Source organism: Sarcophilus harrisii, chromosome 1, assembly GCF_902635505.1.
Source record: "Sarcophilus harrisii chromosome 1, mSarHar1.11, whole genome shotgun sequence".
NCBI lineage: Eukaryota > Metazoa > Chordata > Mammalia > Dasyuromorphia > Dasyuridae > Sarcophilus > Sarcophilus harrisii.
This window is the reverse complement of record NC_045426.1, coordinates 315,685,627-315,711,308: the sequence shown is the minus strand read 5'-3', so window position 1 is coordinate 315,711,308 and position 25,682 is coordinate 315,685,627. Positions and strand designations below refer to the sequence as shown.

Here is a 25,682-nt window from a genome sequence, read left to right as displayed (position 1 = left end):
AGATAGGTACTATTCTTTTGTGCACATGAGAGCTTGCTTTGCTCATATTCCTGTTTAGTGGCACAGCCAGGATTTCTGTTTCTCCAACCAGTGCTTTTGCCACTGTGCTCCATCATTGTTTTTTTCCAGGTCATTTGATGAGAAATTTCTCTCTGCTTTGTAACATAGAAGTTTTCCTGGGAAGAAAGCTGGGGCTGTAGGGTTTCTAGGTTCTCAGAATTGTATAGCTAGCCCAATGATCAACTATTTAGTGCTGAGTCTACCCTGTTTGAAGCAAGAGGCTTTCTTTGGCAAGTTGCCACACTGTTGGGTATGTGGCCAAACCATTCATGTAAATCTATAAAACTGAAATTTTCTGCTATACTAGCTCCTTTTTTGCCATGTGTTTGAGTCCAGATTTTATAAAGGTACATGCTTCCTACTCCTTCAGGATTTTAGAAGGTGGAATAGAATGAAATTTTAGGATCAGAGGTCATCTAAACTCTTTTTGGAAGTCATGTCCTGGTCATATCAATAAATTGAGTCTATGGGAAGCTCATTTTTGTTTTGGAAATCTGTCCCAGAGTATTATTAGGATAGGGTTGTTTGGGATTCCTAAAGCATGAAATGACTTCAGGCAGATTTCATAGTTATCCTTTTGTATTAATGAAAAATTAAACATAACCTTCTGAGGGCAAGAATTCTTAAACTAAAGGGATTTACCCAAGCTTCAGGTCACACGACAAATAACAGTAGCTGGAGGAATACGAAGACTATGAAGATTCCTTAAAGTTATATTATTCACTCTTCTAGCCAAATAAAGAGTGGACCAGGCAGAGAAAATGGGAGAAGTCACTTTACGACTACAGCAAAAAAAAAAAAAATGACAATGTTGTCATACCAACATGAGCATGCCAAAGAGACATCCAAGACATTCCCTAATTCTCTGCCATCTTTACTTCCTTTTTTGGTTACTAGGGAAGGCTGGAGAAGAGAGAAGACAGTAAGGAAAGAAAAGCAAATATCCTAGAATGCTTTGGGGCCTCAGTCTAATTAGTGTCTAGTTATGATCTTAGGAAAGAACGAAAGAAGAGGAAGGAAAGAAAATTGGGGAGAGGGAAGGAAGAAGCTTTTTGTCTAGAAGTAAACATTCAGTTTGGAAGGCATCATGGTATAGTGGAATTAACTTGGGTTTGAATATTTTTGCTGCCAGTGACTCATTGTGATTGTGGAGAAATTACTCCCTCTCTCTCTTTCCCTATGTATATATCAATTTCCTACTCTGTAAAATGAGGGGCTTGAACTAAATGGTCGCCAAGATATCTTCAAATTCTAATGCTATAGTATTAATTATGTTTCTGTCCCTGCCTGTGCCTCAAGTATGGAGGAGAAAATGGGATACGAATCTTGGGTCCCTTAAAGAAGTTGACTATATAAATTGATGGGAGGAGAGCAGGAAGGAAATTAGCATGAGAACTGTTGGGAGGGTGGGGAGATAGCATGAGAACATTGGTTGCCCAGATGAGGAGAAAATAGGCTCAAAGTGGGAAGGATCTAAGGATTCACTTGATCTCCTTCATAATGGTTTATTTTGGTGGGACTAGTTGAAGTATTCAATTCCAAGATTTTCTACCCTTAGTGTTGGCTCAAAACCACTTATCTTGGTTCCTTGGGGTGGGTCACACAAAGGAGGATTCAAGAGTTCAGAGAGTTTTGGGGTCCCTTTGTCAATAGTGTGGTCTTCAGGCAGTCCATTCTTATAGATTATGGAAGGTATGTTGGTAGAGGTAGGAAGGGAATTAGCCGCCCTTTATTAGAACCTGTCAGTTTCAACTGTTCCCTTCTCCATCCTAGGTTGGTTCCAAAGTATAGGAAAAGTGGGTAGATTAACCCTTTTTGCTTAAAGTTGATCACTTTTCTCTGTTTGAGTCTCTATAATGTTCTTATTCAAAGATTCAAAGATGCATTTCAGTATTTTGGTAGATGCATAAAGTCTCTAAAGCAGTTGGGGGATTAAAGAGGTGAGGGGGTATTGTTCTATGAATACCTTTAGAAAGAGGGATTAACAAATCATTAATTACCCTGGCTTTGCCATGCACAGCTAATTCTATAAAGGGAGATTTTTCTGGATTTGACTAACATTATGGAACAGTGGAAGGAGTTTTGGCCTTAGCTTCCTCCTCTGAAAAATGAAAAGATTGGACTAGGTGGCCTCTGAAATCTCTTCTAGCTCTATGGCTCTGATTGTATGATCTGTGAACCTCTGAGCTCACCTTTGGTTCTGCTCAGGCCATGTTAGTAGCTTTTTTGGGGAACTTTTTGAAAGATTCTCTGGAAATGGGTGATTGTCCTAGGAGGGGGCAGGAAACAGGTTGCTATGACAGCCCTGGCTGGAAATTTTCTGCTTTTCTCCAGTGTGAGAAACCAGGCAACTATTCTGTATTGATGTAAGGGGTGATAAGAAAACTACCTGCAGCACCTTTGAATGGCTCTGCTCCTGCATTTTCACAAGGGGTGCCAGCAGTTGGGGTAAAGCTTTCCTGGCCTGCTGCAACCCTTCTGGTACTTGCATTGTACAGATACTCAGTTGGTTTGGGTAGATTTTAACCTCCAGAATTAAAGCAAAGTCTGAAATAGCTATTTAGACAATGGGATGATTTGGTGAGATATTTAAGTCTGATTATAGATTACAGCAAAGACTGGCATAGAGTTACATGAATCCCCACTGAGGTCCTGATCAACCTGCTTATCAAGGTTAGAATCAGTAAAGACCATCAGGGATCTCATGTTGTCTATCAGTTTCTGGGCCTTAGCTTTCCCAGATGCTAAACTTTGTAATGTATGTCACTGGTATTTGGAACCATCTTGATCTTCATTTTTAATCTGTGAACATTTTTTTTTTTTTTTTTTGCTGAGGCAATTGGGGTTAAGTGACTTGCCCAGGGTCACACAGCCAGGATGGGTACTCTATCCACTACACCAACAGCTAGCTCCTGATTTGTGTACTTTTGACTGGGGTTTTCGTACCAACTATTCTTGTCAAATACCTTATCAGAAGAAGTTCAGGGAGAATAAATAGATAGCTATAAAATAGCTAGCAAATGTTTTCTAATATAGGGAGGATTTACAAAATGAACACTAGAAGCTCTCTGTTCCTCCTTAATTTTGAGTAGGATTGTCCTTCTCTTCTTCCTACCTCCCTCTCTCTATCCCTCCTTCTCTCCCCTCTTTCTTCTCTTTCTCCCCTCTTTCTCTCCCCCCTTTCCATAATCATAGTGTACTTCGAGGTTTCCAAAGATCTTTTCATATAACACCTTAGTTGACCCTCACCACAATCTTGCTAGGTAGGTGGTATTATTACCCTTTTTTCAGATAAGGAAATTAGGATGCAAAGAGGTTCTGTGACTTGCCTAGAATCACAGAGCTAGTTAAGTATCTGAGGCAAGTTTTGCCATCTTCCTGACTCTGGATCCAGTGCTCTAGCCTCTAGTGCCTCTTAGCTGCCCAAAGAGATGCTGCTGACCGAGCCGACCCAGCACTCTCCAGACCCTAAAGGTTTCTTCTGGGAAAGGGCTCGTCCATGGTACTCATGGAGAAACCCAGAGCCAGGTCTCAAAGAGGGTGCAGATAGAAGGGTGACAGTGACTGAGGAATGAAGCCTCGAGACAGTAAAAGGGGAGGGAGATGCAGGTAGTTATTGGGTCTCTGTGTGTTCCAAACCTCAGTCCTGCCCTAAGCCCTAGGGAGCTGTAGTTTCAACGATGGGGGGAAACAATCCTCAACCAGCACCAGGGAAAGCTGTTGTGTTGGCATATACTTGATGGCGTTTGGATCCAGCAACAGTAAAATAGCAGAACCTGATGCTCTGAAGTCATTTGTGGCTTGCTCTTTGATTCCAGACATGGAAATATAACATTAGCTGGGAGTTAAGAGAGCAGGGGCTCTTCACCTTTTCTGTGTCGTGGACTCTTTTGGCAGTCAAAAAAATTAATGGACCCTGCGTTAAGATTCCTTCTTTGTTAAAGGGAGCTGGGAATTGATTGGCTTCCCTATCATGTGGGATAAAATGGCAGCTAGGTGGCGCCATAGTGCACAGAGTACCGGGCTGCAAGCAGGAAGGTCCATCTTTCTGAGTTTAAATGTGGCCCAGACCCGAAGCTAGCTGTATGACCCTGAGCACGTCATTTAACCCTGTTTATCCCAGTTTTCTCATCTGTTAAAATGAGCTGGAGAGGGCAATGGCAAACCGCTGCAGAGATGCTGCCAAGAAAACACCAAAAGGGCTCATGAAACGTCAGAAATGCCTAAGAATGACCCATGGCTAAAAGCAGTAGTGTGGGGAAAGATTGATAACCAGGTTAGGAATAGGGAAACCTGGGTTCTACTCCTTTCTCTGTCACTTATTAGCCATGTGACATTGAGCAAGTCAACCTGTCCTTTTGGGGCTTAGTTTCCACTTATGTTAAATGGTGGGTCTGCTCTAGACGTGACAAAGTAATTTCTTAGTGTAAAGGCCCAGCTTTGGGCTGATATTCTCATTCAGGTGCTTGTGGCTAACCTACACTTAATCTACAGACTATAATTCTAGATACATGAGACTAGGTCATGTTAACTCCCCCCGACTCTAGAAAAGGGTTCTTCTGTAAGACCTGAAGGGTCTTCTTAGCTCCAAGCTCAGCTCTCTCTTTCCATCGTGCCACAGTGAGGAAAACAGGGCAGATTCAGTCTCTCAGGAACTGTTAAGCTGCACAAAGGAGACAGAATCCTAGTTATATTTTAGTCCCTCGAATAAGTGCCTGGCTAGCTGGAGTGTCCAGCCACATCCTGGGAGGCTACATCTGTCACATTTGCAGCAGCATTAGATTAGGCTCCTCCCTGCCAGCAATAAGGAAAGAACTAGACTCATAGTAGGATCAGTGCTGTCCTTGGCTGGAGGAAAAGATTGAGGAGCACTTGCCACCATGCCAGAAAAAGTTCTGAGTACACTTTGTCCTCCCTCTCCCTGTCAAGACTGATGCCCATCCATCCATTTCTGTGTCACTGAGGGAGCATGTATTGATGGAAGCTCTGGGGCATCTCCTAGATTCTCAGATCCTTTCCTATATCTTCTTTTGTTTCTGGGGGGTTTATAACTTTCTCTTTCTATTTGGAAATAATTTCTTTAAAGTGGAATCCTTGTTAAAGTCCAGCGTGCAACAAAGCAAGTCCCTAGAGAGAACCAGCTGAGGAGTTTGGGCTTTTTACAAAAAGTTAACCTCACTCTAAACTGTTCCTATCTGTAGGGTAGATTCCAGGGATGCTTTAGTAGTCAACCTCATCAATAACAGTTAATAGTTATCTAGGTCTTCAAGGTTTTCAAGGCACATAGGTCACATAGTTATCTAGAATGGAGGAAGTTTCCTGTGCAATAGCTAAAGCTATGACTTGACTGAATCATGAGTGTAACAAAGTGCAAAAAGTTCCTTTTTACCTAACCTGAAATCTTTTATCAGCCTATGTTATAAAGATGGGCTATGTGTTGGTTGATGATGACTGAACTACTGACATTTTTGTTTTTTTTTTTTAACTGGGAATTCTGATGAAGACTTAGGGATTCAAAGATTCACTTCAGTTTTCCAGCACATACAACCTAGAATAGTCACCCTGTTTGGATTCAAGTGTGTTGTCTCATTTTGTGTCATTTTTTTGTTTATATATTTGAACAATATCATTAAAATATATTTTGATAACTGTAATTTGAGCTTCTTGGTGTTGATGTATTGCATATTCATTCATTCAATCCATTCATTCATTTATTCATTCTTTAGTTAGTCTTTAGTTCTCTAATTTTATGTAATTTCACTTTTTACTATATGATTTCCTTCCCCCATCTCTTAGAATTACTTTGTTTTTGCAGGTTGTAGGAAATTTTGCTCCCCAAAAGGAGAGGAGTCCTAGAAGACTTACCTGTATCACAGAATTTGCTTTTTGTTTGACATTAAAAACTGCAGTGAAGACCAAGGATTGAGAGTTATAGGCCCAACATTCTTAGCTAGAATCTACTGACAGGTCAGAACTGCAGCAGGAATCCAAAGAGATAAAGACAATTTTATAGACTTTATCTGGGTTTTTACTGTTATATTTTATTTTACTCTTGTTTCTTCTTCATTTTTTTTTTTACCTTAGCACACTGTTTTTCCTCTCTTAATAGTTACCTGATAAGGAAGTCAAATTGGGATCCAAAGGCATATGTTGGACTTGAGAGTTAGACACATGTCTCTCTTGGGCGGCATGATGCTCCAGGCCCACTGCAGCAGCCAATGATGTTTGCTAGGAATAGATTGAAAAGATCAGGACGTGGCATTGCCTTTCCAAAAAACTCTCTAGGAAGCATCCTGGCCAGAAAGAAGGGGAAGAAGCAAAAAAACCCTCAGATCCTGAGGGAGAAAATGAAGAGATTGTTGCAGGAACCTCAAGAGAAAAGCTCTGTAAACCCAAATACTTCGTCAGGGCTTTCTTCAGCTGATTCAGGGTCAGCTGTGATCAATTGTGATACCAGGAATAAGCCCTCAAACCCTATTGAGATCTCTTCTCAGGATAGGACTTTGCTGTCTACTTGTTGTGACCAAGTGGTCACAGTTAAGAGTGAGAAGGCAGACATGACTTGCAGTGATTGCTCGGGGCAATCCAGTGGCCCTGGCTTAGATGAAGCCCAGTTGGGTAAGAGGCAGCTTGGCACCTCAAAGCCTGACTTTCAGGACATCTCCTCTGGGAGCCCTGGCACTAGTCAGCAGGAACTCCCTGAAAAAGAAAGAAACAAGCCCTCTCCATCCAAAGGTGATAGCCCCAAGAAGCAGCCAGAACCTTCTGGAGACGTGGTAGACTACATTGTGAAAGAGCTACAAGGGATCAGCCGCCTCCAAATGGAGATTGCTGAGCTTCAGCAACACCTGAGTTTGGTCAAAGGCTCTGTGGATGAGGTATCCAGCTGTGTGGATTCAGTGCTGAGTGAGATTGAGGGATTACAGGTGGGTGGCAATCCCTCTACAGCCAAGGCATGTATGATGGGGAAAACCAAGGAGTCCCATCTGGAAAGGCTCAGGGAGGAGCCTACCTTGTATTTTTATGGCCTTCCTGAGCAAGATGGGGAAAACACAACAGAGCTTGTAAATAGCTTCCTGGCCAAGCACCTTTGTGTTAATGGCATCCAGTGTAGCAAGTATATCAGGGATGCTCACCGGGCCAATGTGGCTGTGGGCAAGGCCCATGATCCCCGGCCCATGATTGTCAGGCTTGTACATCCTGAGCAGAGAGACTTCATTTTGCAAAAATCGATTCTCTTACAAAGTGTAGGGGTCCAGATTGCAACACAGGAAGAGCCCAGCTGGTCGAAAGGTTGGAGCCCTCAGATGGACTCCATTTCATTGTTTCAGCGAGGGTTGCAGGATCATCCCTGGCGCTCTTTGAGCCTTGATGAAGGGGTTCTACATGCCAATAAAAGGGACAAGGCACAAAAAACAGATGCTGACTGGGTCAGAGCTCAGAATCAAAGTGGGGATTCCCAGGGCCAAAAGCTTTGTTTTCCATCCAAGGTTACCCCAGCAAAAAGAAACAGTATGGTGGCCGAGCCTTTGGAAGAAGTTGGGAAAGCAGCCCAAATGGTCTTTTGCAACCATGGAAACCAGACTAGACCACAGAGGGAGGCCCTTTCATCTGTTTTGCAGGAGAAAAAGGGCTCTGTCTTAGAGTCCATCCCCACGGAGGAAGATTCTGGGAAAGCACAGGAGTTTCCACAGCACCCTTGTGAAGGAGTTTTGTGCACAGAAGCAAAACAAGTTGTCCATAGCATTAAAGAGAAAGCCAACCACTGTCCATCTCTTGAGGGTACCAGAGCAGAGAAGGGCCAACTGCTGGGTTGTGGAACCGGACTTGAGATTCTGAGCCGAGAGCAATTAAATTCACTTTTAACAGATGAGTCCAGAAGGCTGATGACTCTAAGTCATGAAGACACAATGGATGAAGTGACCATTGGACCTGAGGCTTTCAAAGACATGGTTCATATTAACTTAAATGAGGAAGAGGAGACTGCTGTGCAGGTCCTTAGGGATGCTTTGGATAGCTCCTCATATGTTTTGGATGCCTCACAGGAAGATGAAGATGGCACGGATGTGAAGTTTTATACAAATAAATTAGGAAAAGCAATTCATCAATTCAAATCAGCTCTTCAAGGAGTATTTCAGAAGCTGGAGAGCAGTGATTCCTTCAGTCCTGAAGGCCTGGAGAGCAATGAGAGTGGCTCCCAAACTGATGACAGTGATGGGCCACTGCAGATGTTGAGCCCAGGAGACAGAGACTACTTAGTAGAAAGCCCCTCAAGTAGGGGAAGTGAGAGCTTGGCTAGTGAGGCTGCCACCAGTGAACTGATTGTTTCCAGACGTAAAGAACAAGCCCATTTGGACCATAGAAGCCTTTCTCCTGCTTCCAATGATTCTCTGCTCTCTTGTTCATTGCCATGTTCTGATTTGGATGTCTCTCTAGGACAGCTGAAGCCCATGAGCAGCCTTGGAGATGAGACTTATTCAAGGCCTCAGGAACCCAAAGATGGAAAATTGAGCCTAGAGCAAGTGTGTGCAGAGACTATATACCTCAACAAGTGCATCAACAACTTCAAAAATGTACTGAGAGAAAAGAGACTAACGCAGAAGAAACTTTTACAGGAATTAGTTCAGGAGGCAAATTGTCTTTCAGCTGAAGAAATATATTCAGGTACATTAAGTCTATGGTGAATAAGTCCTTGGCTGATTGTCCAGGATTTTCCTTTGGCCAGTACTGGACATTTGAAAAAGCACAGGGGTGGGTGGACTTGTCTCAGTCCTGTTGTAAATATACATGCAAAAATCAAATGGGTCAGGGATAGTACATCACAGTACACCTGTGATTTTGTAGGTATAGGGGGCTCCCAAGTTTGGGAACTCAAGTAGGGATCTTCTCTTCAGTTAGAATCATCTAGAATAGGGCTTATTAAATTTTTTCTTTTTGCCCAAGAAATTTTTACATGAACCCAGGTATATAGGTATATAAAGTAGGCATGCAAATTAAACAGTTACTAGTAATAAATCATAATTTTGGATCCCCACATTCAGTTATGAGATCTCTTATAGGGTCAGGAATCACAGTTTAAGAAGCTGAAGTATAAAGCACTGAGATGTCTTAGTGACTTGCCCAGGCCCACACAAACCAATACATGTTCTAAACAGACCTAAATCCTCCTGACTTGGAGGCAGTCTCTGTAGCCACTGTTTGCTCTTGTTTGTATTTGTTCTTTAGTTATCAAATACAGAGTTGTTTAGAACTCTTGTTACAATAGGACATCACATTGTGTGGTTGTAATATAATTTAGCTAAAATGAAGACATGGCTAGAAATTGTTTCCTGTCTAGAAAAGTTGGCCATGAAATAGATCTGAAGTACAGTCTTCAAATAGTAATACAAAAAGTGGAGTGTCATTCATAATTCCTTCTTTTCCACTTCCTATTCTCCTAGTCCCTGACATGATGTGGTTTGGGCTTACTAAATGGTTTAAGGCATTATATGAGATTTTCTGGCTAGGAAAATGAGGATGAGTGACATAGAAAAAAGACTTCAAGAACAGTAATTCAGAAAAAATATTTTGTCCAGCAATGACAGGACAAAAGGTCAGTTTTCCATTTTTGTTTAGTCACTGCTATAGAGATCAGAATAAGTACTTTTTAAACATATTTATTCCTTTTAGGGAATCATAGCCAGATTGACAAAGCACCATTCTTCTGGGCCATCAGTTAGAATACAGAAGTAGCTTTGTGAAGATAGCTACCACATTAGGCTCAAGATGCTTTGGGATATAGCATATAGCTATATAGATACAGATATAACTGTAGAATTTTGCTGAGATAATGTTAAAATGAATAGAATTGGCTGGTTTTTATTTGTTGATGGGGAGGTTATGGTATGGGGTCCCAAGTCTTTGCTGAGGAGGTAGGAACTAGTTTTCAAATGTGACAGTGCTTTTAAGATTATAGTGGGCTGGTGTGAAGAGTTGTGAAGGAAAAAGACGATATAGATCTTCTCCTCAAAAGTCTTAAGAGTCTTACTGGGGAGACAGGACTCCCACATGAAACAACAGTGAACAATATCAATTACTCTGTCAAGATTTACTGAGTGTTTCCTGGATGCCAGAAAATTTACTAAGATCTGAGGATACAAAAAAAGGGCAAAATCAGTCCTTATTTTCAAGGACCTTTTTAATGGGGGTTGTAACATATAAATAAATAGGTATACCACACTAGTTCAGCCTACATGGAGGGTACAGATGATTATGTTAAGATGATTATACTTTTGTGCTAAATTATATGATATATATTTAGTCTATCATTCAGGTTAAATTAGTTAACTTCTCTGGGTCTGAAGTCATTATTTGCCAATAAGATTGGAGGTTGAGGGATTGGAGTTGATATAAATCCTTAAAGTCTCTTCCAATTTTAAAATTCCTTGATTTTGTGACTATAAATATGGTAGGAGCTCATAGAAATGAAAGATCAGTGAAGCTTAGAATAGTGAAAAAAGACTTCTCAGAAAGAAGAAAAAGCAGAATTTGTATAGGAGAAAGCAGAAATTTGAAGTAAGAGGAACAGCACGAATTTTTTAAAAACAAACAAACAAACATGATCTTAATAGAACAAAAGGAGAGTGTTTTGAGGGACTAGGCAGGCCTGTTTAATAAACTCCAGTGGCTCCCTGATGCCTGTAGCACTAGATAAAGACCTCAGTTTGACATTTAAATCTCTTCACATCTTGTCCTTTCTTGTCCCACCTTCCCTTATCCTTTCTACTTTTCCATTCTTCTTCTAAGACTCTTCTTATACTTTACAGTTCAACTATCCCTTCTGGTGCCCTCACTGTTCCATACACAGAGCATTGTAGCTCCCTTTGTCATCATACTTTTGCACTGTTGTTTACCACAGTTTTACTTCTGGACTTAATTCAAACATCATCTTCTACCTGAAGTCTTTCCTAGTCCTCCTAGCTGATGGATCTCGATTGTTTCCCCCATAAGAATTTTAGCTTCCCAGGGATAGGAAAACTATTTACTTTTGTCTCTGCATGCCCAGAATTTAGCTTGCTGCCTGAAACTTAATGTTAATTGATTATGAGGTCAGATTATGAAAGACCATTGGTCTTAGGCTGAAGAATTTAAACTTGTTTCTACAGGTAGCTTTGAAGTCTTTGGCCAGCTATCTGAAGAAAACTGTATTGTAAACAGATTAATATGGTGATTAATCTAATGATCTGCATCATGAATTAGAGGAGAGAAGAAACTGAATTGGAAATAGGTAGGGCGTGAGATAATGAGGACCCAGATTTGGGCAAGTGTCAGTGACAGTGGAGATAAAGGCATAAGTAAGTACAAGAGCAATTTGATTGCTTTATAAAGTTCTTTCAGTAGGTTCATCTCAAAGGTTTAATTGGTCCTGGGAAAAACTGTTCCTATGGAATGGGTTTGGAGTACAGGAGAATAGAGGTTAATAGCAAGAAGAAGAGGTAATGTGCTGCTTCTTTCTCATCTCTAATTACTTGAAAAACAAAAGAGAGGGTTGATATCTATTATCCTCTCCCCCCACCTCCTGCCCTGAGAAAGATGGCACTGCAGTCCTATTGGAGAGTAAGACAGGGAGAATCACATACTATGTTTCTTCCCAATTATGAATGAGCTGGGATGCACAATGTTGATTTTTATAAAATAAACTTAGCCAAAAATACCAAAACCACTTTCTTTGGCTGATGATTAGACTTTTCAAAGAATTTGACTTTAATATCAATGGTAGACTCCAGGGACGAATTTTCCCTTCTTTATCAGACTACCCCTTCTATAGATCAGAGGCTTGTCAACAGAAACTTGTCTCATCTGCAAAGCTAACTCTGCCCAGATTCTGACCTGCTCCTTTGTCCCATTAGTATCTATAGAATTGCCCATGGTGAAGCAGCTGGCCTAGAGAAGGGAGTAGTTTATATCTCATGAAATGAGGGGGCTTCAAGCAGGATACAGATTCATGACAAACATAATTTCTTCAAAATTGAATTCATGAGAATAACATATGCTTCATTCCTTTGCTATCAGCTTTAAGTGAGACAATTAAACCTTCATACCACCACTACACTAGTGTTTCTAATGTATTATTAATGTATTACAAAGTAATACTATTATTCCCCTATTGCTTAATTGCCTTCAGTGCTTCCTTACTGTCCACTTAATGAGTCCAAACTACGTGGTTTGATATTTAAAACCCTTCACAGGGCCCGCAGCAGAGTGGGAAGGATGATATCAAAATCTTAGCCATTCTTCAAAATCCAATCAGATGTCATCTCTTACATAAAGTCTTGCTTGATAAATCCCAGCTGCTATTGCCAGGTTTGTATTTTGACCTGGAGGCACCTTTTTTTTTTTTTTAGCTGTCTGAATTCCAACTCCATCCAAACAGCCAGCTGGTTCTGGATGGCACATTGTTGTGAGGCAACTCTAGAGTGTTAGACCAAAGTATTCCAATAGATTGTCTAAATGCACTACTGTTATAGTAAGGCACAAGAAAGAGGGAGGCAGGTACCATAGATGTGAATATTCACTAGATATTCCAGTTGACTGTATCTGTACATGGGGGGAGGGGGAAGGGAAAAGAGGAGAGAGTGAGGAGGGAGGGAAAAAGGAGAGGGAGAGGGGGAGAAGGAGAGGGAGAAAGAGAGAAGGAGGAGAGGGAAAAAGAAAGAAAGGAAGAGGGAGAGGGAGGAGAAAGGGGAGCAGTGGAGGAGAGGAGCGGGGAAAGAGGGGATAAAAAGGAGAGAATAATGGGAGAGGAAAGGGAGAGCTGGTGGAGAGGAGAAGAGAAAGAGGAAGATGAGAGAAGGGGCTAGGGTAGAAGAAGGGGAGAATAGAGAGAGAGAAGGAAGAGAGGAAGAGGAGGGAGAGAGAGAAAAAGAGAAGGGGGCAGAGGAGGGAGAGATGTAGACAGAGAGAGGAGGGAGAGAGGAGAGAAACTTGGATGGACTTCCTGAAGGGAAAAAGAAGGGCAATTCTCATTAGGCCCTTGGGGAAGAACCCGGAAAGAACCTCTCTTTGACCAAGAATTTGGTATAGAGAAAAGTATCTGTGCCTGATAGTAGTCAGACTAACTAGGTTTTTACCCTCTGAGCTATATTGCTTCAGGATCCCCTTACCATACTCTTTCCTGTTCACTCTCTAGAGCTGGAAAACTAGGTATTGCACTGAGGCATATTTGATCATCCACTTTACTGACAGTGGAGGGAGGGGAATTGGGGAAATTGTCGTCACTGACTCTGATGTCTTCAGGTGGCCCGTGGTCTGGCCTCCTGATGTTGAATGCCTCTGTTGTCCCAGGACAACAATTGTAGTGATGTTTCTTGAAGAAACAAATTAGAAAGTAGGAGGGCCCAGGCCCTGAGTGAAGCTAACTTGTCCTTGGGGTGGAGTTGGCCTGGATACTGCTGAAGAGCTTGTCTTGTTTCGGAGCTCTGAGGCAGAAAGTTTGAGCTTCTCTTGAGAAGGGAGCAGAACAGGCCCTATCTTCATCTGCCTCACGGGAACAGGAGCAAGGGGGGAAGAACATGAAACAAATAGGCCCTGCTTCCCAAAGTGACACATCAGCTCTTCCATGAATGTGGCTTCTGAAACTCATGCTTTCCCACTGGCTGTTGATTGGGAAGTAGGTATCTTTCCAGGGAGGCTTCACAGGAGAAAATTTAGCTGAGGTGACCACACTCACACCTAGGAAACAAATGGAGGACAATTACCTGTCGAACTGTGAGAACTGACTGAATGTAATAGTAGTTCAGAGAAAACAAGAGATCTGTGTGAGCCTGAATAGTTAGAGAAAACTTCATGGAAGAGATGGGATCTGGGATGGGCCCTGAAGGTTGGGTAGAATTTGGACAAGCTGGGGGAGGGAGGAATGGGATGGAACATTCTGCGTGATTATATGATGAGGTTATTATTTGTTCTTTAAATAGGTAGAAGACACTTTTTAATAGGAACTGAGCTGGTTATTTTATTTTATTTTATTTTATTTTTAGCAAACTCAACCCGAGGGCCTAGAGCTTCTTAGTTGAATTGTCAAGGCCCCAACTGGGACATGAGGGTAAAAATCTATGTATGGCTCTTGTTTCCTGTCAGGCAAAGGATTCAGCCTAAGAGTTTAGTTGGGCTACATCTAGAATGAGGTTGTATGGCCCCTGAAAAAGTTATGATTCTGCTCTGAACACTTTTCTGCTGGGTAGCAATGGGTCTGGTGGAGTAAACACATGGAGAAGGGAAATGAACACAAGATTTTTATTCTTTCAAGAGAAGGCCTTTTTTTTGTCTTTGTCCCTGGGAGAGCCCAGCCAACAGCCAACAAGGGCATGTGATGAACTCAGGAGATCAGTCCAGATTTTTAAACTACTCTCCTTTCCTTTCCCTTCCCAGCTCCCCAGGGCCCAACTATCCCATTGCTGAGCTTCTTGGAGAATTGGCAGCCTGTTTAATGTCTCACTGATGTACATAAATTTAATCTCTTCTTTTCTCTTTTTATCTTCTTTCTTTTCCCCTTACAGAAGGAAGGCAACAAGCCCTTCAGGTCATGTCTCATGGTTCTTTGCCCTAGTGGGGTGTGCATGCTCTGTGCATGCTTATGCCTGTAGACACTTTGTGTTCTCTCCCCAAAAGTGGTGTGTGTGTGTGCATGTTCTGTGCCTTCAGATGCCTTGTGTCCTTCCTGCATTCAGCATGTTTAGTTTTGGGGGGAAACCTGGGTAGAAAATAAAAATCTATTTAGTGCAGGGGCTAAGGAACTTAAGTTTCCTTTGAGCTGTCTATCTTATATGGGGCAAAGGAAGGGAATACACATTTCTATAGTGCCTCTTTATGCGTGATAGGTACTTACAAATATCTCATTTGATCCTCATAACAACATTTTGAGGTAGGTACTGTTGTTATTCCTATTTTTCATTTGAGGAAACTGAGGTAGAGGTTAACTGACTTGCTCAGAGTACATCTAGTAAATGTCTGAAGATAGATTTGAATTTAAGATCAGTCTACCAGTAATACAGGCTTGAGAACCTTTAGGGACTGCTGGAGCTACTTCTTCTATTGCTTCTTTTAATAAAAAAAATATTGCTATCTTTTTTTTAAACTTAGTTTAAATTTCTCCTCCTTCCAATGAACCATAACTTTCCCATTACTTCTTTTTGGAAAATTTTCATCTAGGGGTGTATCCTAACTAGAACCAGGACTAAAAGTAGATAAGGTGAACAACTTTCTTGGGTACACCACAAAGATTCTTGATTTTAAATATTTATTTTTATAAATGCACAGATTTGCAATGCCAGAAAATTCTACTCTTAGTGTTATTTATTTTGTCAAAAGTCAATATGCTTTAATTATTTCTCAAAGCGTTAGGTGGACCATAACATAAATGGGACATAATTATCAAAAACAGGGCACCCATTTTTACACTTTGCCCATCATTCTTTCTTGACTTTTGAAAAAAGCCTCGAATCCTTCACTTACTTTCAGTGTACTCATAATCAAAACTACGCAGCTTTGTGTGTGCCTCTGTTCTCTCCTCATCTTGTCCATTAGAGTGATATTTCACATATATTTTAATTGCCAGAGAGAATCCAAAAGCCTGCATTGATCTTGAAGCTAGACTCCTTTGGAGCAGGCTATGGCTGTGAGAGAAAGGGTAGGAACTGTAGGTCCTGGTACTTAGTTCTGATGTTGGCTCCCATAGTAAAATGTTTGCCTTTGATTTGCTCAAGAGACTTGGAGATTCTGGAACATATTTTTCACCCAGACTAGCAGACTCTTAACAGTTTGAAGTGTTTGTTTTGATTCTTCACGTGTTAACTTTTTCCAAGTGCTTTTTTAGCTGTTCCTTTCTTGTTTTCTTTGAAGCTTCTACTCTCAGCATCTCACTGCAAGATTTAGTTGAATCGTCAGGGAAAACGATGCTGGTTTAAAGACTGATGCTAATCAGTTGCTGCTGATCCTCCTTAGAAGCTTTAATGTAATGCCTGAAATGTGTATGATGGTATCAGGTTGTTCTCAAGTCCTAGTCTGAGTCTTGGCCAGGGCTTAGAAACCTTGAAGGGGAGGTGGGTTTTCAGAGTTTATTGCCCAAGGCTGGGTGTTAATCAATGGCTTTGAGAAGGCAATAAATGTGCTGAAGGTGGGATACATTCAAGTTAAGACAAGCCATTCCTTGGTAGGAGCTTAAGGGGAACCTAAATCAGTTCAATGAATATTTGGGCCTTAAATCTTAGCCCCTGATTGGAGCTGACCCTTTAATTAATTCTCCCTGCTTGCCCTGCCTTTGGGGCTCTGGCTGCCCTGTTCTATTCTGAAATTGTTGATAGATTTTCTTGTGGCCTCAAAGGATCTATCCTTTGGAAGGCTAGGAGTAGGCGGCAAGGAAGCTGCTCACTGCAACCCAGGGAAGAAAAGGAGTTGTAGCACTATGACACTGGATAGTCCCATTCTTTGGGACCCTTTTGCTTTAGAAGAAGCTGATCCTGATCTTGATTTCTAAGATCCACTCTTAAGGGAGATGGAAGTTTTTTGCCTGAATTGAACTCAGATTCTTCAATATAGTACAGTTTGCAAACCTTGAGTCTTGGAGAGGTGGACATAGGACCCTCTGCTGAACTCTTATTTATGCTGCATCCTCCATTTTCATCTTCTTCATCCCCATCCCCTATGTGAGGTGGTCCTAGACCCCTGCTGAGCTCTTAGCTATATGTCCCTCACATTTCTAGGTAGTCTTAGGGCCAACCCCTTCCACTTCAGGCTTTGGTCCCAGAGCCTCCTATCAAGCTCTCAGCTCTACAGACTCTTGCCCATTATATGGACCCCCCCAGACCATTTATATATATATATATATATATATATATATATATATATATATATATATATATATATATTCTGTTTGTGAGTCAGGAAATTTGTTTTTTCAGGTCATTTTCCCCATTGACTTTCTCAGTAGCCCCAGCTCCTGATAAAAGTTACAATTATTGGGTGGTAGAGAAAACATCAGTCTGGCATTGACAAATAAATTCTTGCCTTTTGTCCCCTCCAACCTGTTTTTCTCTGGGACTTGACTTTCCCAAATAGACTTTATGTCTATTTGGGAATCTCTGGTAACAGATCTCTTTAGTGAAGAATAAAATCATCTGGTATGGTGGGAGGTGTATACATGTGTGTATATGATGTAGTCATGCCTCTGAGCCCCAGCTTAGCCCGGGGAAGCAGATGGATCAGAAACAAGCTGGCTAGCAGAATGACCAATCCTCCCCAAGTGGTGATCCTGCCCACCTCTAGGAGTGGAGAAAGGTAGCTGTGTTTGCTGAGCAAGACCAGGACTGAGGGAGGAGATAAGGGGAAAGTCCTCCTTTCCTTTGAGAAAGGACAGAGAATGGTTCTGAGCTCTGGGATGCCTGGATATTCCCATCAGTCATTGCTTCAGGGGTGACCTACTTATGGTAACTTGTTTTCAGGGGATAAGGGAGAAATACAAAACTTCCCAGTTGTAGTAGCACACGTGAGACCCTCCCTCCAGAAGTGTGAAGGAAGGTTTTTGAGGAGATACATTCAGGCTCTCTTTTGGCTTCACTTTGCACATAGCAGAGAGAGGGCTGCTTCTGCTTGTTCCCCTCAGCTGATGCCAGTGGCACTGCTGACCCAGATTCCAGTCTTCATTCTAGTCTCTTACTGTAGCTTTGTTGGAGTCAACAATCCCCTCTCTCCCAAACATCATTGTTTTAACATGTCAAGAGGTAACCCTGGATTTGATACCCTCCGATCCCTTATTTGTTCCTGGTGGGCTCACTCAACTATATTCTCTTTTCCACTAAATTTGAATGATTTTAATTCTCAAGCTATAAAACTGTTTATAAAATTGTTTGGCTCTCCTGTTTCCTGTCTTGTCCCTGGGAAGGTTCATAGGCATTTATCTTCCACTGAAAGCCAACTATGCACATGATTTTATTCTGCTGAGAGCAGATTTGATGACTTGAATATCTGTGGCTAAGTGGCTGTTTGTGTCTCTGTTCAAGACCTGATTTTCCCGCATTCCCCTTGCCAGCATCACCACTATGACTGGTTTTCAGCAGAGCCACTTGGGCTTTCCCTGGGAGGTGTATGAGGACAGCTCCTGATCAACCTTTGCTCAAAGGGAGGAGCCTAAGGTAGTTGTTAATTGAAGCTTTAGTTATCTTAGACCTTAAAATTATGGTGGGTCTTTGTCTTCAGGCTGAGATGAGCCTTCATCTGTAAACGTCTTCCCTATCTTTGCGTGAGAACCACTTAGGGATGTTCTTATCCTAAATAAAGCAAGAATCTTTTGCAAATGTGGGGTATAGGAGGGAAGAGTGAAAACATTTTTTTTCCCTAAAGAACAGATGCACTGAGCAGACTCTTAAAAATCTCTGCTGAGGAATCCAATGAGTAGCTATCCATGGTCCATGTCATTACAACCTGTCTTTCCTGGCATCAGACAGAGATATTTTTGGGGTAGAGTTGTTAGAACCAGGCACACCATTGCCAGTGGCTATGCCTGTGTGTTTCTGTTGTCCATATGTTTGTGCATTGCAAGTTGCATGAACTATATTCCATAAGAACAGATTCCCGAGTCTCCCTCCACCTGTCATACTCCCAGCCTAAGTTATATCTAAGGCTTTGACTTTCCTTAGGATCTAACTTAATTTTCCTTTTCTTTTCTGAAGGCTCCTGATGATGATGATCCCTCTAGGCAGCTGTGGCTCCCCAGCGGGTAAGTGCTTCCTGGGACAGCATTTTCCTACAGTCCTTTCCAAAGATTTTTTTTTTGTCTATTTTTTTAGGAGGCAGAAAAGAGAGCTCTATAGATTGGTTCCCATGACTTTTCTTTATTTCTGACCCCTGCTATCATAGCAGTAAGTAATACAGAAGGTAGAAGAATGGAGTCAGAAAAAAAGTTTCATTTAGAAGCACTTTCTTTTTGATTACTGTCAACCAAAAAGATAGCTTCCAAATCAGTGTTACTTACCACAAAGTCAAGATAAGACAGTCTTGGGGCCAAGGCCATAGGAATCCCAGAGAGAAAAAAGACCTTAGCTTCATGTGGTATTCTTTGCTGGAAATAGTCCTTAGATCCTTAAACTGAAAGAACTCATGGAAAATCTGATCATACCTTGATCTTTGAAACAATTAGATGATTAAGCCACTCGGATCACCACTAGGATCATCTCCTCTTTTCTGGAACATCACTAGGCAGATTTTCTTTAGTGACTGTCCATCTGCTTGTATTTTACTTTCCTTATAGATTTTAATAAAAATTTTTAAAAATAAAAGGTCTTATTGATATTTAATTTTGTTTTGTTTTGTTATAAACATTTATGGATTGCTTTTACTTCAGAAGTCTTTTGTAACAAAATAAAACAAATTAAATTAATAATACAGTGACCTCATATGAAAGTACAGGCAGCATTGCATATCTAGAGTATCCCCTCGTCTTGCTTTTTAAAATTGAATAACAGTCTATTTTTCTCTTCATCCTCACTTCATTAGAAAAAAAAAAAGAAAAATTTCTTGTAACAAATATGCATAATCAAGCATAACAGATCAGTCAATGGCTGTATTTGTGTATACAGACAAACACATCTCATTTTGTATCCTATTTCTGTAATGTCTCTGCTTGGTAGTAAATTTTTCCTTATTTCCCAAAGAATCTTTCTTTTTTTTTTCCCTCTTACTTACAACCAAGTAAGTGATTAAGCTTCCTCTTATCCAAACTCTCAGTATCCCTTAAAAAAAAAGCTACTAAATTCCTCCTTAGCCCTTTCTTCTCTAAATTAGACACTCTAAAATTCCTTACTTTAATCTTATATTCCCCATCTTTTCCCTGTCTTTGATCCTTACTACCTATGTCACAGCCTTCCTAACCTCAGGATCTTCAACTATGAAAAAGAAGTTGGGCAGGATGGTGCTTTAAGGTTCCTTCTGACTTTGATCTATAGTACTTCTCCTTCCAGGGTCCCAGCGTCCTGATGTCAAGGGACTAGTTCTGATTTAATAGTGATTATTGTTCGTTTTAACTACCAAGAACAAATAGCAACAAATTCAGAGGCAGAATGGTTTAGTGCGTAGAACTTTGGACTTGGAATAAAGAAGACCTGGGTTCAAAATCTGCCTCACGTAATCACTATCTTGGTGTCCTTGGACAAGTCATTTAACCATTATCTATAAAATGAAGAAGTTGGAATTGATGGCCTTTTAGTTCCCTTCCTCTCTCTTTTTTTCTCTCTCCTTCCTTCTCTTATTGCTTCTACCTTCCTTTCTTTCTTTCCTCTTCTTTTTTATCCTTCCTTCTCTACCTTCTTCTCTGCTTTTCTTTTCCCCCTCCTCATAGTTTCACTCCACTAAAATCTGACTTTGATGCTGTCTCATAGTCTAACAGTGGGAATAAAGGTGAGCCTTTTAATAAAACTGTGTCAGTGGAACCACAAACTCTGGTACATCCCATTAATCTGGAAATGTTTTGATGATGGATCCATTGTTGGCCTATGTCTGTTGTCTTAGGATCAGCCTTGCTAAGTTTAAGGTGTCTTAACACTCTAAACTTTAGCTTAGCTGCCTGATAGTGAATTTTTGGCAATAGCAATTCAAAAAGACTATCTGCCAAGTAGATAATGTTCCTACTTCATCAGAATTACAATTACTTGAAACATTGAAACACTACTGTGGATTGTCCTTTGTGAGTAGATCTATGTCCTAGATGAATTATCTTGTATTGCCCCTTGAAGAACTTGTTTTTCAGCTGTCTCTCTGTTCCCAAGGCTCATTGCCAATCTATTCCCTAGGACGGTTCCCAGTGCCTAGCTGCCTTATGTGAGTGGTGACTCTTCGAGAGTCACGAACCTCCAAAGCTGAAGTAAAATTGCATCATGAGTACCATGGAAGGTTATATGCAAGGAGCTGAGGTGTATTAGAAGTGCTGATCCGCAATGTTAGTCTGCACATGCTTAGGTTCTGGCTCCTACCACAGGGGCTGCCTTGTCCCATGGTTGTCTTGATTTGGAAGTGTTTCTCAGAAAGGCAGACATGACTGGATTGCCTTTTTTCTTCCAGGAATGTCAGGAATGTGGAGAGAGTTAAATCACATTATAAAATTTCTTAAGATTCATTTCCTAAAAAGGTCCAAACCATATCTTTTAATCAGGTGTTGAGTTAGGGGGCAGTGCCTGTGATCTATCCTTAAGAATTGACTATGGAGTCTTATGGTTTGAAATTGTGGCTGTCAGGAACTTCTTTCTTTTTTCTTTTTTTTTTAATTATAGCTTTTTATTTACAAGATATATGCATGGGTAATTTTACAGCATTGACAATTGCCAAACCTTTTGTTCCAATTTTTCCCCTCTTTCCCCTCATCCCCTCCCTCCCCCATGGCAGGTTGACCAATACACATGTTAAAGTATAAATTAAATACAATATATGTATACATGTCCTAACAGTTATTTTACTGTATAAAAAGAGTTGGACTTTGAAATAGTGTACAATTAGCCTGTGAAGGAAATCAAAAAATGCAGGCGGACAAAAATAGAGGGATTGAGAATTCTATGTAGTGCTTCATAATCATCTCCCAGAGTTCTTTTGCTGGCTGTAGCTGGTTCAATTCATTACTGCTCTATTGGAACTGATTTGGTTCATCTCATTGCTGGAGAGGACCACTCAGGAGCTTATTTCTGTTGTGAGTCTGTCACTAGCTAGAAGCTATAGATCCAAGAGCCCTCTTGATGAATAAGTTAACAAATATACACTGAGTCCCACTACTGAATGGACTCATGTGTCTAATCACTTACTAGGCTTGGTGGAGAATTTAAAAAAAAAAAGGAGAAAAGTACAGTCTTTGCTGTATGGCTCTCACAGTCAAGCTGAAAGAGACAGGTAGTAAACATAGTCTACAAGAGAGGAAACTATTCAGCACAATATTCAGAATCAAATTTCTAAAGCCATCTGTCCTTTCCATTGCACATCTAGGACGGTCTGTCTTGGGAGATAATTATCTTCCTATTGTGGATGTAGAGCTTGAGGCTGAATGACCGCTGTCAAGCATACCTCCTTCTCCATGAGCTGGGAAGTTGGGCTGGAGGATCTCTGTGCTCCTTCCACCTCTGAGGATCTGTGTTGTTATCTCACTTTGCCAGCTCTACTGAAGGCCATTGGGCAGTGGAACTTCCTTGCGTCAGGGGAATGTTGTTCTGAATTTCTGTCTGTCTTCTCCTAGGTCAGCTGGTGGACTCTATGGCATTGACAGCATGCCAGACCTACGCAAAAAGAAACCACTTCCCCTCGTCAGCGACTTGGTAAGAGTTGTTTAGGCCTGTTCTCAGAAAGAGGACCATGGTATAAGGGATGTCTCATTGCAGAATCTGACATGTGCTGGTCACTTGGACTCACTATGATGACTGACTTCACAGCAATGACTTGTTGACAGTTTTCTAATAATTCTTTCTTGAGCAGATGCTAAATAGCCTTTCTGGAAAATACTGGCCTAATTGGACCTTAACCCTTCCCAAAAACATATTTCGAGAAGGAACCTCAGTACATGGCTTCCATGTCTTTCTGGGACACATGTAAAATGGGATCCATCAAGGTTGGATCCTCAGTGTGGTCTCAGTGACACCCCTAGTTTTTTCTGGGAGCACACCTAAGAAGGAGCCAATAGCTGACCTCAAAGGAGCCTGTGGCCTCTGTGCATTCTCAGGAGTTATATTCTCAACTGTCTTCCTTGGTCAGGATCTACCTTTGGAATACATTTGGGCTGGATACTAAGGGATTAGCCTCTGTGCTTTCTAGGCCTTATGTAAGACTCCTTGATTCTACTGAATGACGTTTACTGAATGACGTTTACCCTTCAACTGTCTATCAAGACACAGATCTTGAAGATTTGCACAGTTGATGGGTTAGTTTCTTTTTTGGAGTAGTAAAATCTCTCACACTATTAGATTTCCTCTAAAACATAGGTTTTTGAGGGAATTGGTCCTGAAACTGAAAGGTCAGAGGATCCCTGCTAATCTCTTCCATTGTACTACACAAGGCCAACCCTCTTCCCACGGTCTCCAGGATGATTAGACCCTTTCCGCTACGACCCCTTTTTTCTTCCCCACTTCCTACCATATATCTCTGACATGCCTTTCAGGCGAGCTTCTGGGTCTAGAATTCCATTGCCATCTAGGCTTTGATGATTGGGTGCCTTGCTTTTAAGATCACACAGTAAGGACACATCCAGATTTCCTTCTACTACACTCTGCTTCCTCTAGAGATATATGCCATACCCTGTTACTTCTCTCCCAGCATCTCACAGCAGGTTCTTTCCTGCCTTCTGCTAATAATCAATTAACTCCTCTGTAATTTTTTTCTCTTTTCCTCTCTCTGTACCTTTCTTCTTGGGTGTTATTTCTAGGTGACGTGGGATGGAGATCTCTGGTCCCTATGACTGCCCAGACCAGCAGTATATTTCCTGTTGGACTGAGGAGTTAAAACTTTGTCTGCTTTATAAGATGGTGAACAGAACCAACCATGTGTCTATTGTGAAATCACTAAGCTCCTTGTCCAGATGACTTCCTTTCTTCTTTCTTTTAGTTATGCCTTCAAGCCTGGTTCTCCTACTGCTCAGTCACCAGCTATTAGTGGACAGGGTTTGCCTAAAGGCCCCTCCCTCCTTGAAGGGTACTTTTTTCCCTTCTCAGGAATTAAGAGTCTTTGCCCCTATTGTGTCTGTCCCAGGGATTGAGTGGAAAGCTTCTACAAAAGACCTGCAAGAAGTGCTCTGGCCACTACATTTAGCCTGCACAATCGTCCTTGGTTCTTCTGTCCCTTATTCTACATACATGGGCTTTCCTTTCCTCCCTTCTGACCCTGATTTTCTGGGTACAGAATTGGGTCCTTTTCCTGTCTTAGCCAAGAACCTCAGACACTGTGAGATCAGTACCTTTAGTTCTTTATTCTGCAGAAGTCTGTCTTAGCACAGATGATACAAGTCTAGTTTGAGACAGGCTTGTCTGAAGGCAGAAGGGATTTTTGGACAGCAGGTCAATGGCAAATTCTACTTGGGTTATGGGAATTAATATCCTATTGTTTCTTTCTCTGCTCTCCTCTCAACAGGCCATGGTGAGTGTATTCAGAGTTCTTTTCTTCCTTAGACTCCCTAGACTATACCATTGTGTATCCTTTCCCAACCCTTCCTCTTGTTTTGGTTTGATATTGTTAAGTGTGCCTGTAGCCGCCATTTCATTGATATAAGCCAGCTCTTTGCAGGGCAGGTGGCTGTCCTTGGGGATGAGGCCTTGGGCCATACTGCAAGAGCAGCTGTCATTCACCTTTTTGGTTGCCTTCTGTAATACCCATTGAACTTCTAAACTATCATGTTTGTGGGGATTTGGGTCCTAGGGATTGGTACCAAAGCTGAGAAGAGTAAGTAAAGCTTCTGAGGGGGTATGGATGTCACTGTTGTCAGTTATGGTCACTATGTGTGACTTATACACGAGACTTAGATGCTTTTGCACCACCTCTCTGAACCTCATCTCTGTTCTGAAGTACCTACTACTGCTGTTATGCCCTCCCCTTCCCCTTCTCCTCAGACTTTCCATGTGCAGCTTTAGCTCTTGGTAGCCATGAAGGGGGGAACATATTAGAGCTGGGAGGGGAAATGAAGCCCTTTGGATGATGTACTTCTCAGGCGCTTGTGATTTGTTAGGGTATAGTCTCCCTAAGAAGCTGAGACAAGGGGCAGTTAGCAGGAGCCTTAGCTTGGGGTCCTATTCACTGGGATGTAGATGTAGTGAATGACAGGAAAAGCCTGTATTGGGAACAGAGTTTGAAAGGTCCAAGCTGGTAGTGTGGTTCCCTATATCTACTCCAACTTTATCAGCCTTTGGCAAGGTTGATGGTCTTCTCTCTTTACAGTCACTGGTCCAGTCCAGAAAGGCAGGAATCACATCTGCATTAGCTACGCGGACCTCCCTCAAAGATGAAGAACTGGTAAGTATTAGATGACTTCATGTTGAACTACATTTCTGTTCTGGGTTCTGGGTCTGTACTAGACTAGCCAGGCCAAGCTCAGACCAATGACATAATCACTAGTAGCTCCTTTGCTGAGTCTGAAGGGAAGGACAATTTCTCTTGAGACTTTGGTTAGTTATAAAATTAAAAAAAAAAAAATCTTTGCTTTAGGATTTCCCTGCCTAGACTTAAAGTCAACTGTTATGGGGTATGGCTTGATATGTGTTTTTCAGAAATCTCACGTGTACAAGAAAACCTTGCAAGCCTTGATCTACCCTATCTCCTGCACCACTCCTCACAATTTTGAAGTGTGGACAGCCACTACACCCACCTACTGCTATGAATGTGAAGGCCTTCTGTGGGGCATTGCTCGGCAGGGCATGCGCTGCACTGAGTGTGGTGTGAAGTGCCATGAAAAGTGCCAGGATCTGCTCAATGCTGACTGCCTGCAAAGTGAGTGCTGCTGCCTGGGCCCACTCGGATGGGGGGCGGGCTGAAAGTGATGGAGAAAAAGGACTGACAGGTCTGGACGGACAGCATCCTCCATAGCAGCTCTTTTAGCAATGTGGTTTTTCCTGGTACTATGGCCAAGAGGGTACTCTGGG

At 41.6% G+C, this 25,682-nt stretch overlaps 1 protein-coding gene across 11 annotated transcripts in view; it reads left to right on the top strand.

Moving 5' to 3' along the window:
* Nucleotides 1-25,682, top strand: part of LOC100918963 (protein unc-13 homolog B) — a 327,802-nt gene that overhangs the window by 265,315 nt on the left and 36,805 nt on the right. For 4 of the 11 annotated variants that reach the window (XM_012543050.3, XM_031945394.1, XM_031945395.1 and 1 more), the window contains 4 exons: nt 18,762-18,808; nt 22,301-22,379; nt 24,982-25,056; nt 25,311-25,530. In XM_012543050.3, coding sequence (XP_012398504.1) covers nt 18,762-18,808; nt 22,301-22,379; nt 24,982-25,056; nt 25,311-25,530 — 421 coding nt within the window. Of the gene's footprint in view, nt 1-6,169; nt 8,725-14,594; nt 14,618-18,761; nt 18,809-22,300; nt 22,380-24,180; nt 24,187-24,981; nt 25,057-25,310; nt 25,531-25,682 lie in introns of all 11 variants that reach the window. The other 7 variants (XM_031945396.1, XM_031945393.1, XM_031945391.1 and 4 more) reach the window with 3 other exon arrangements.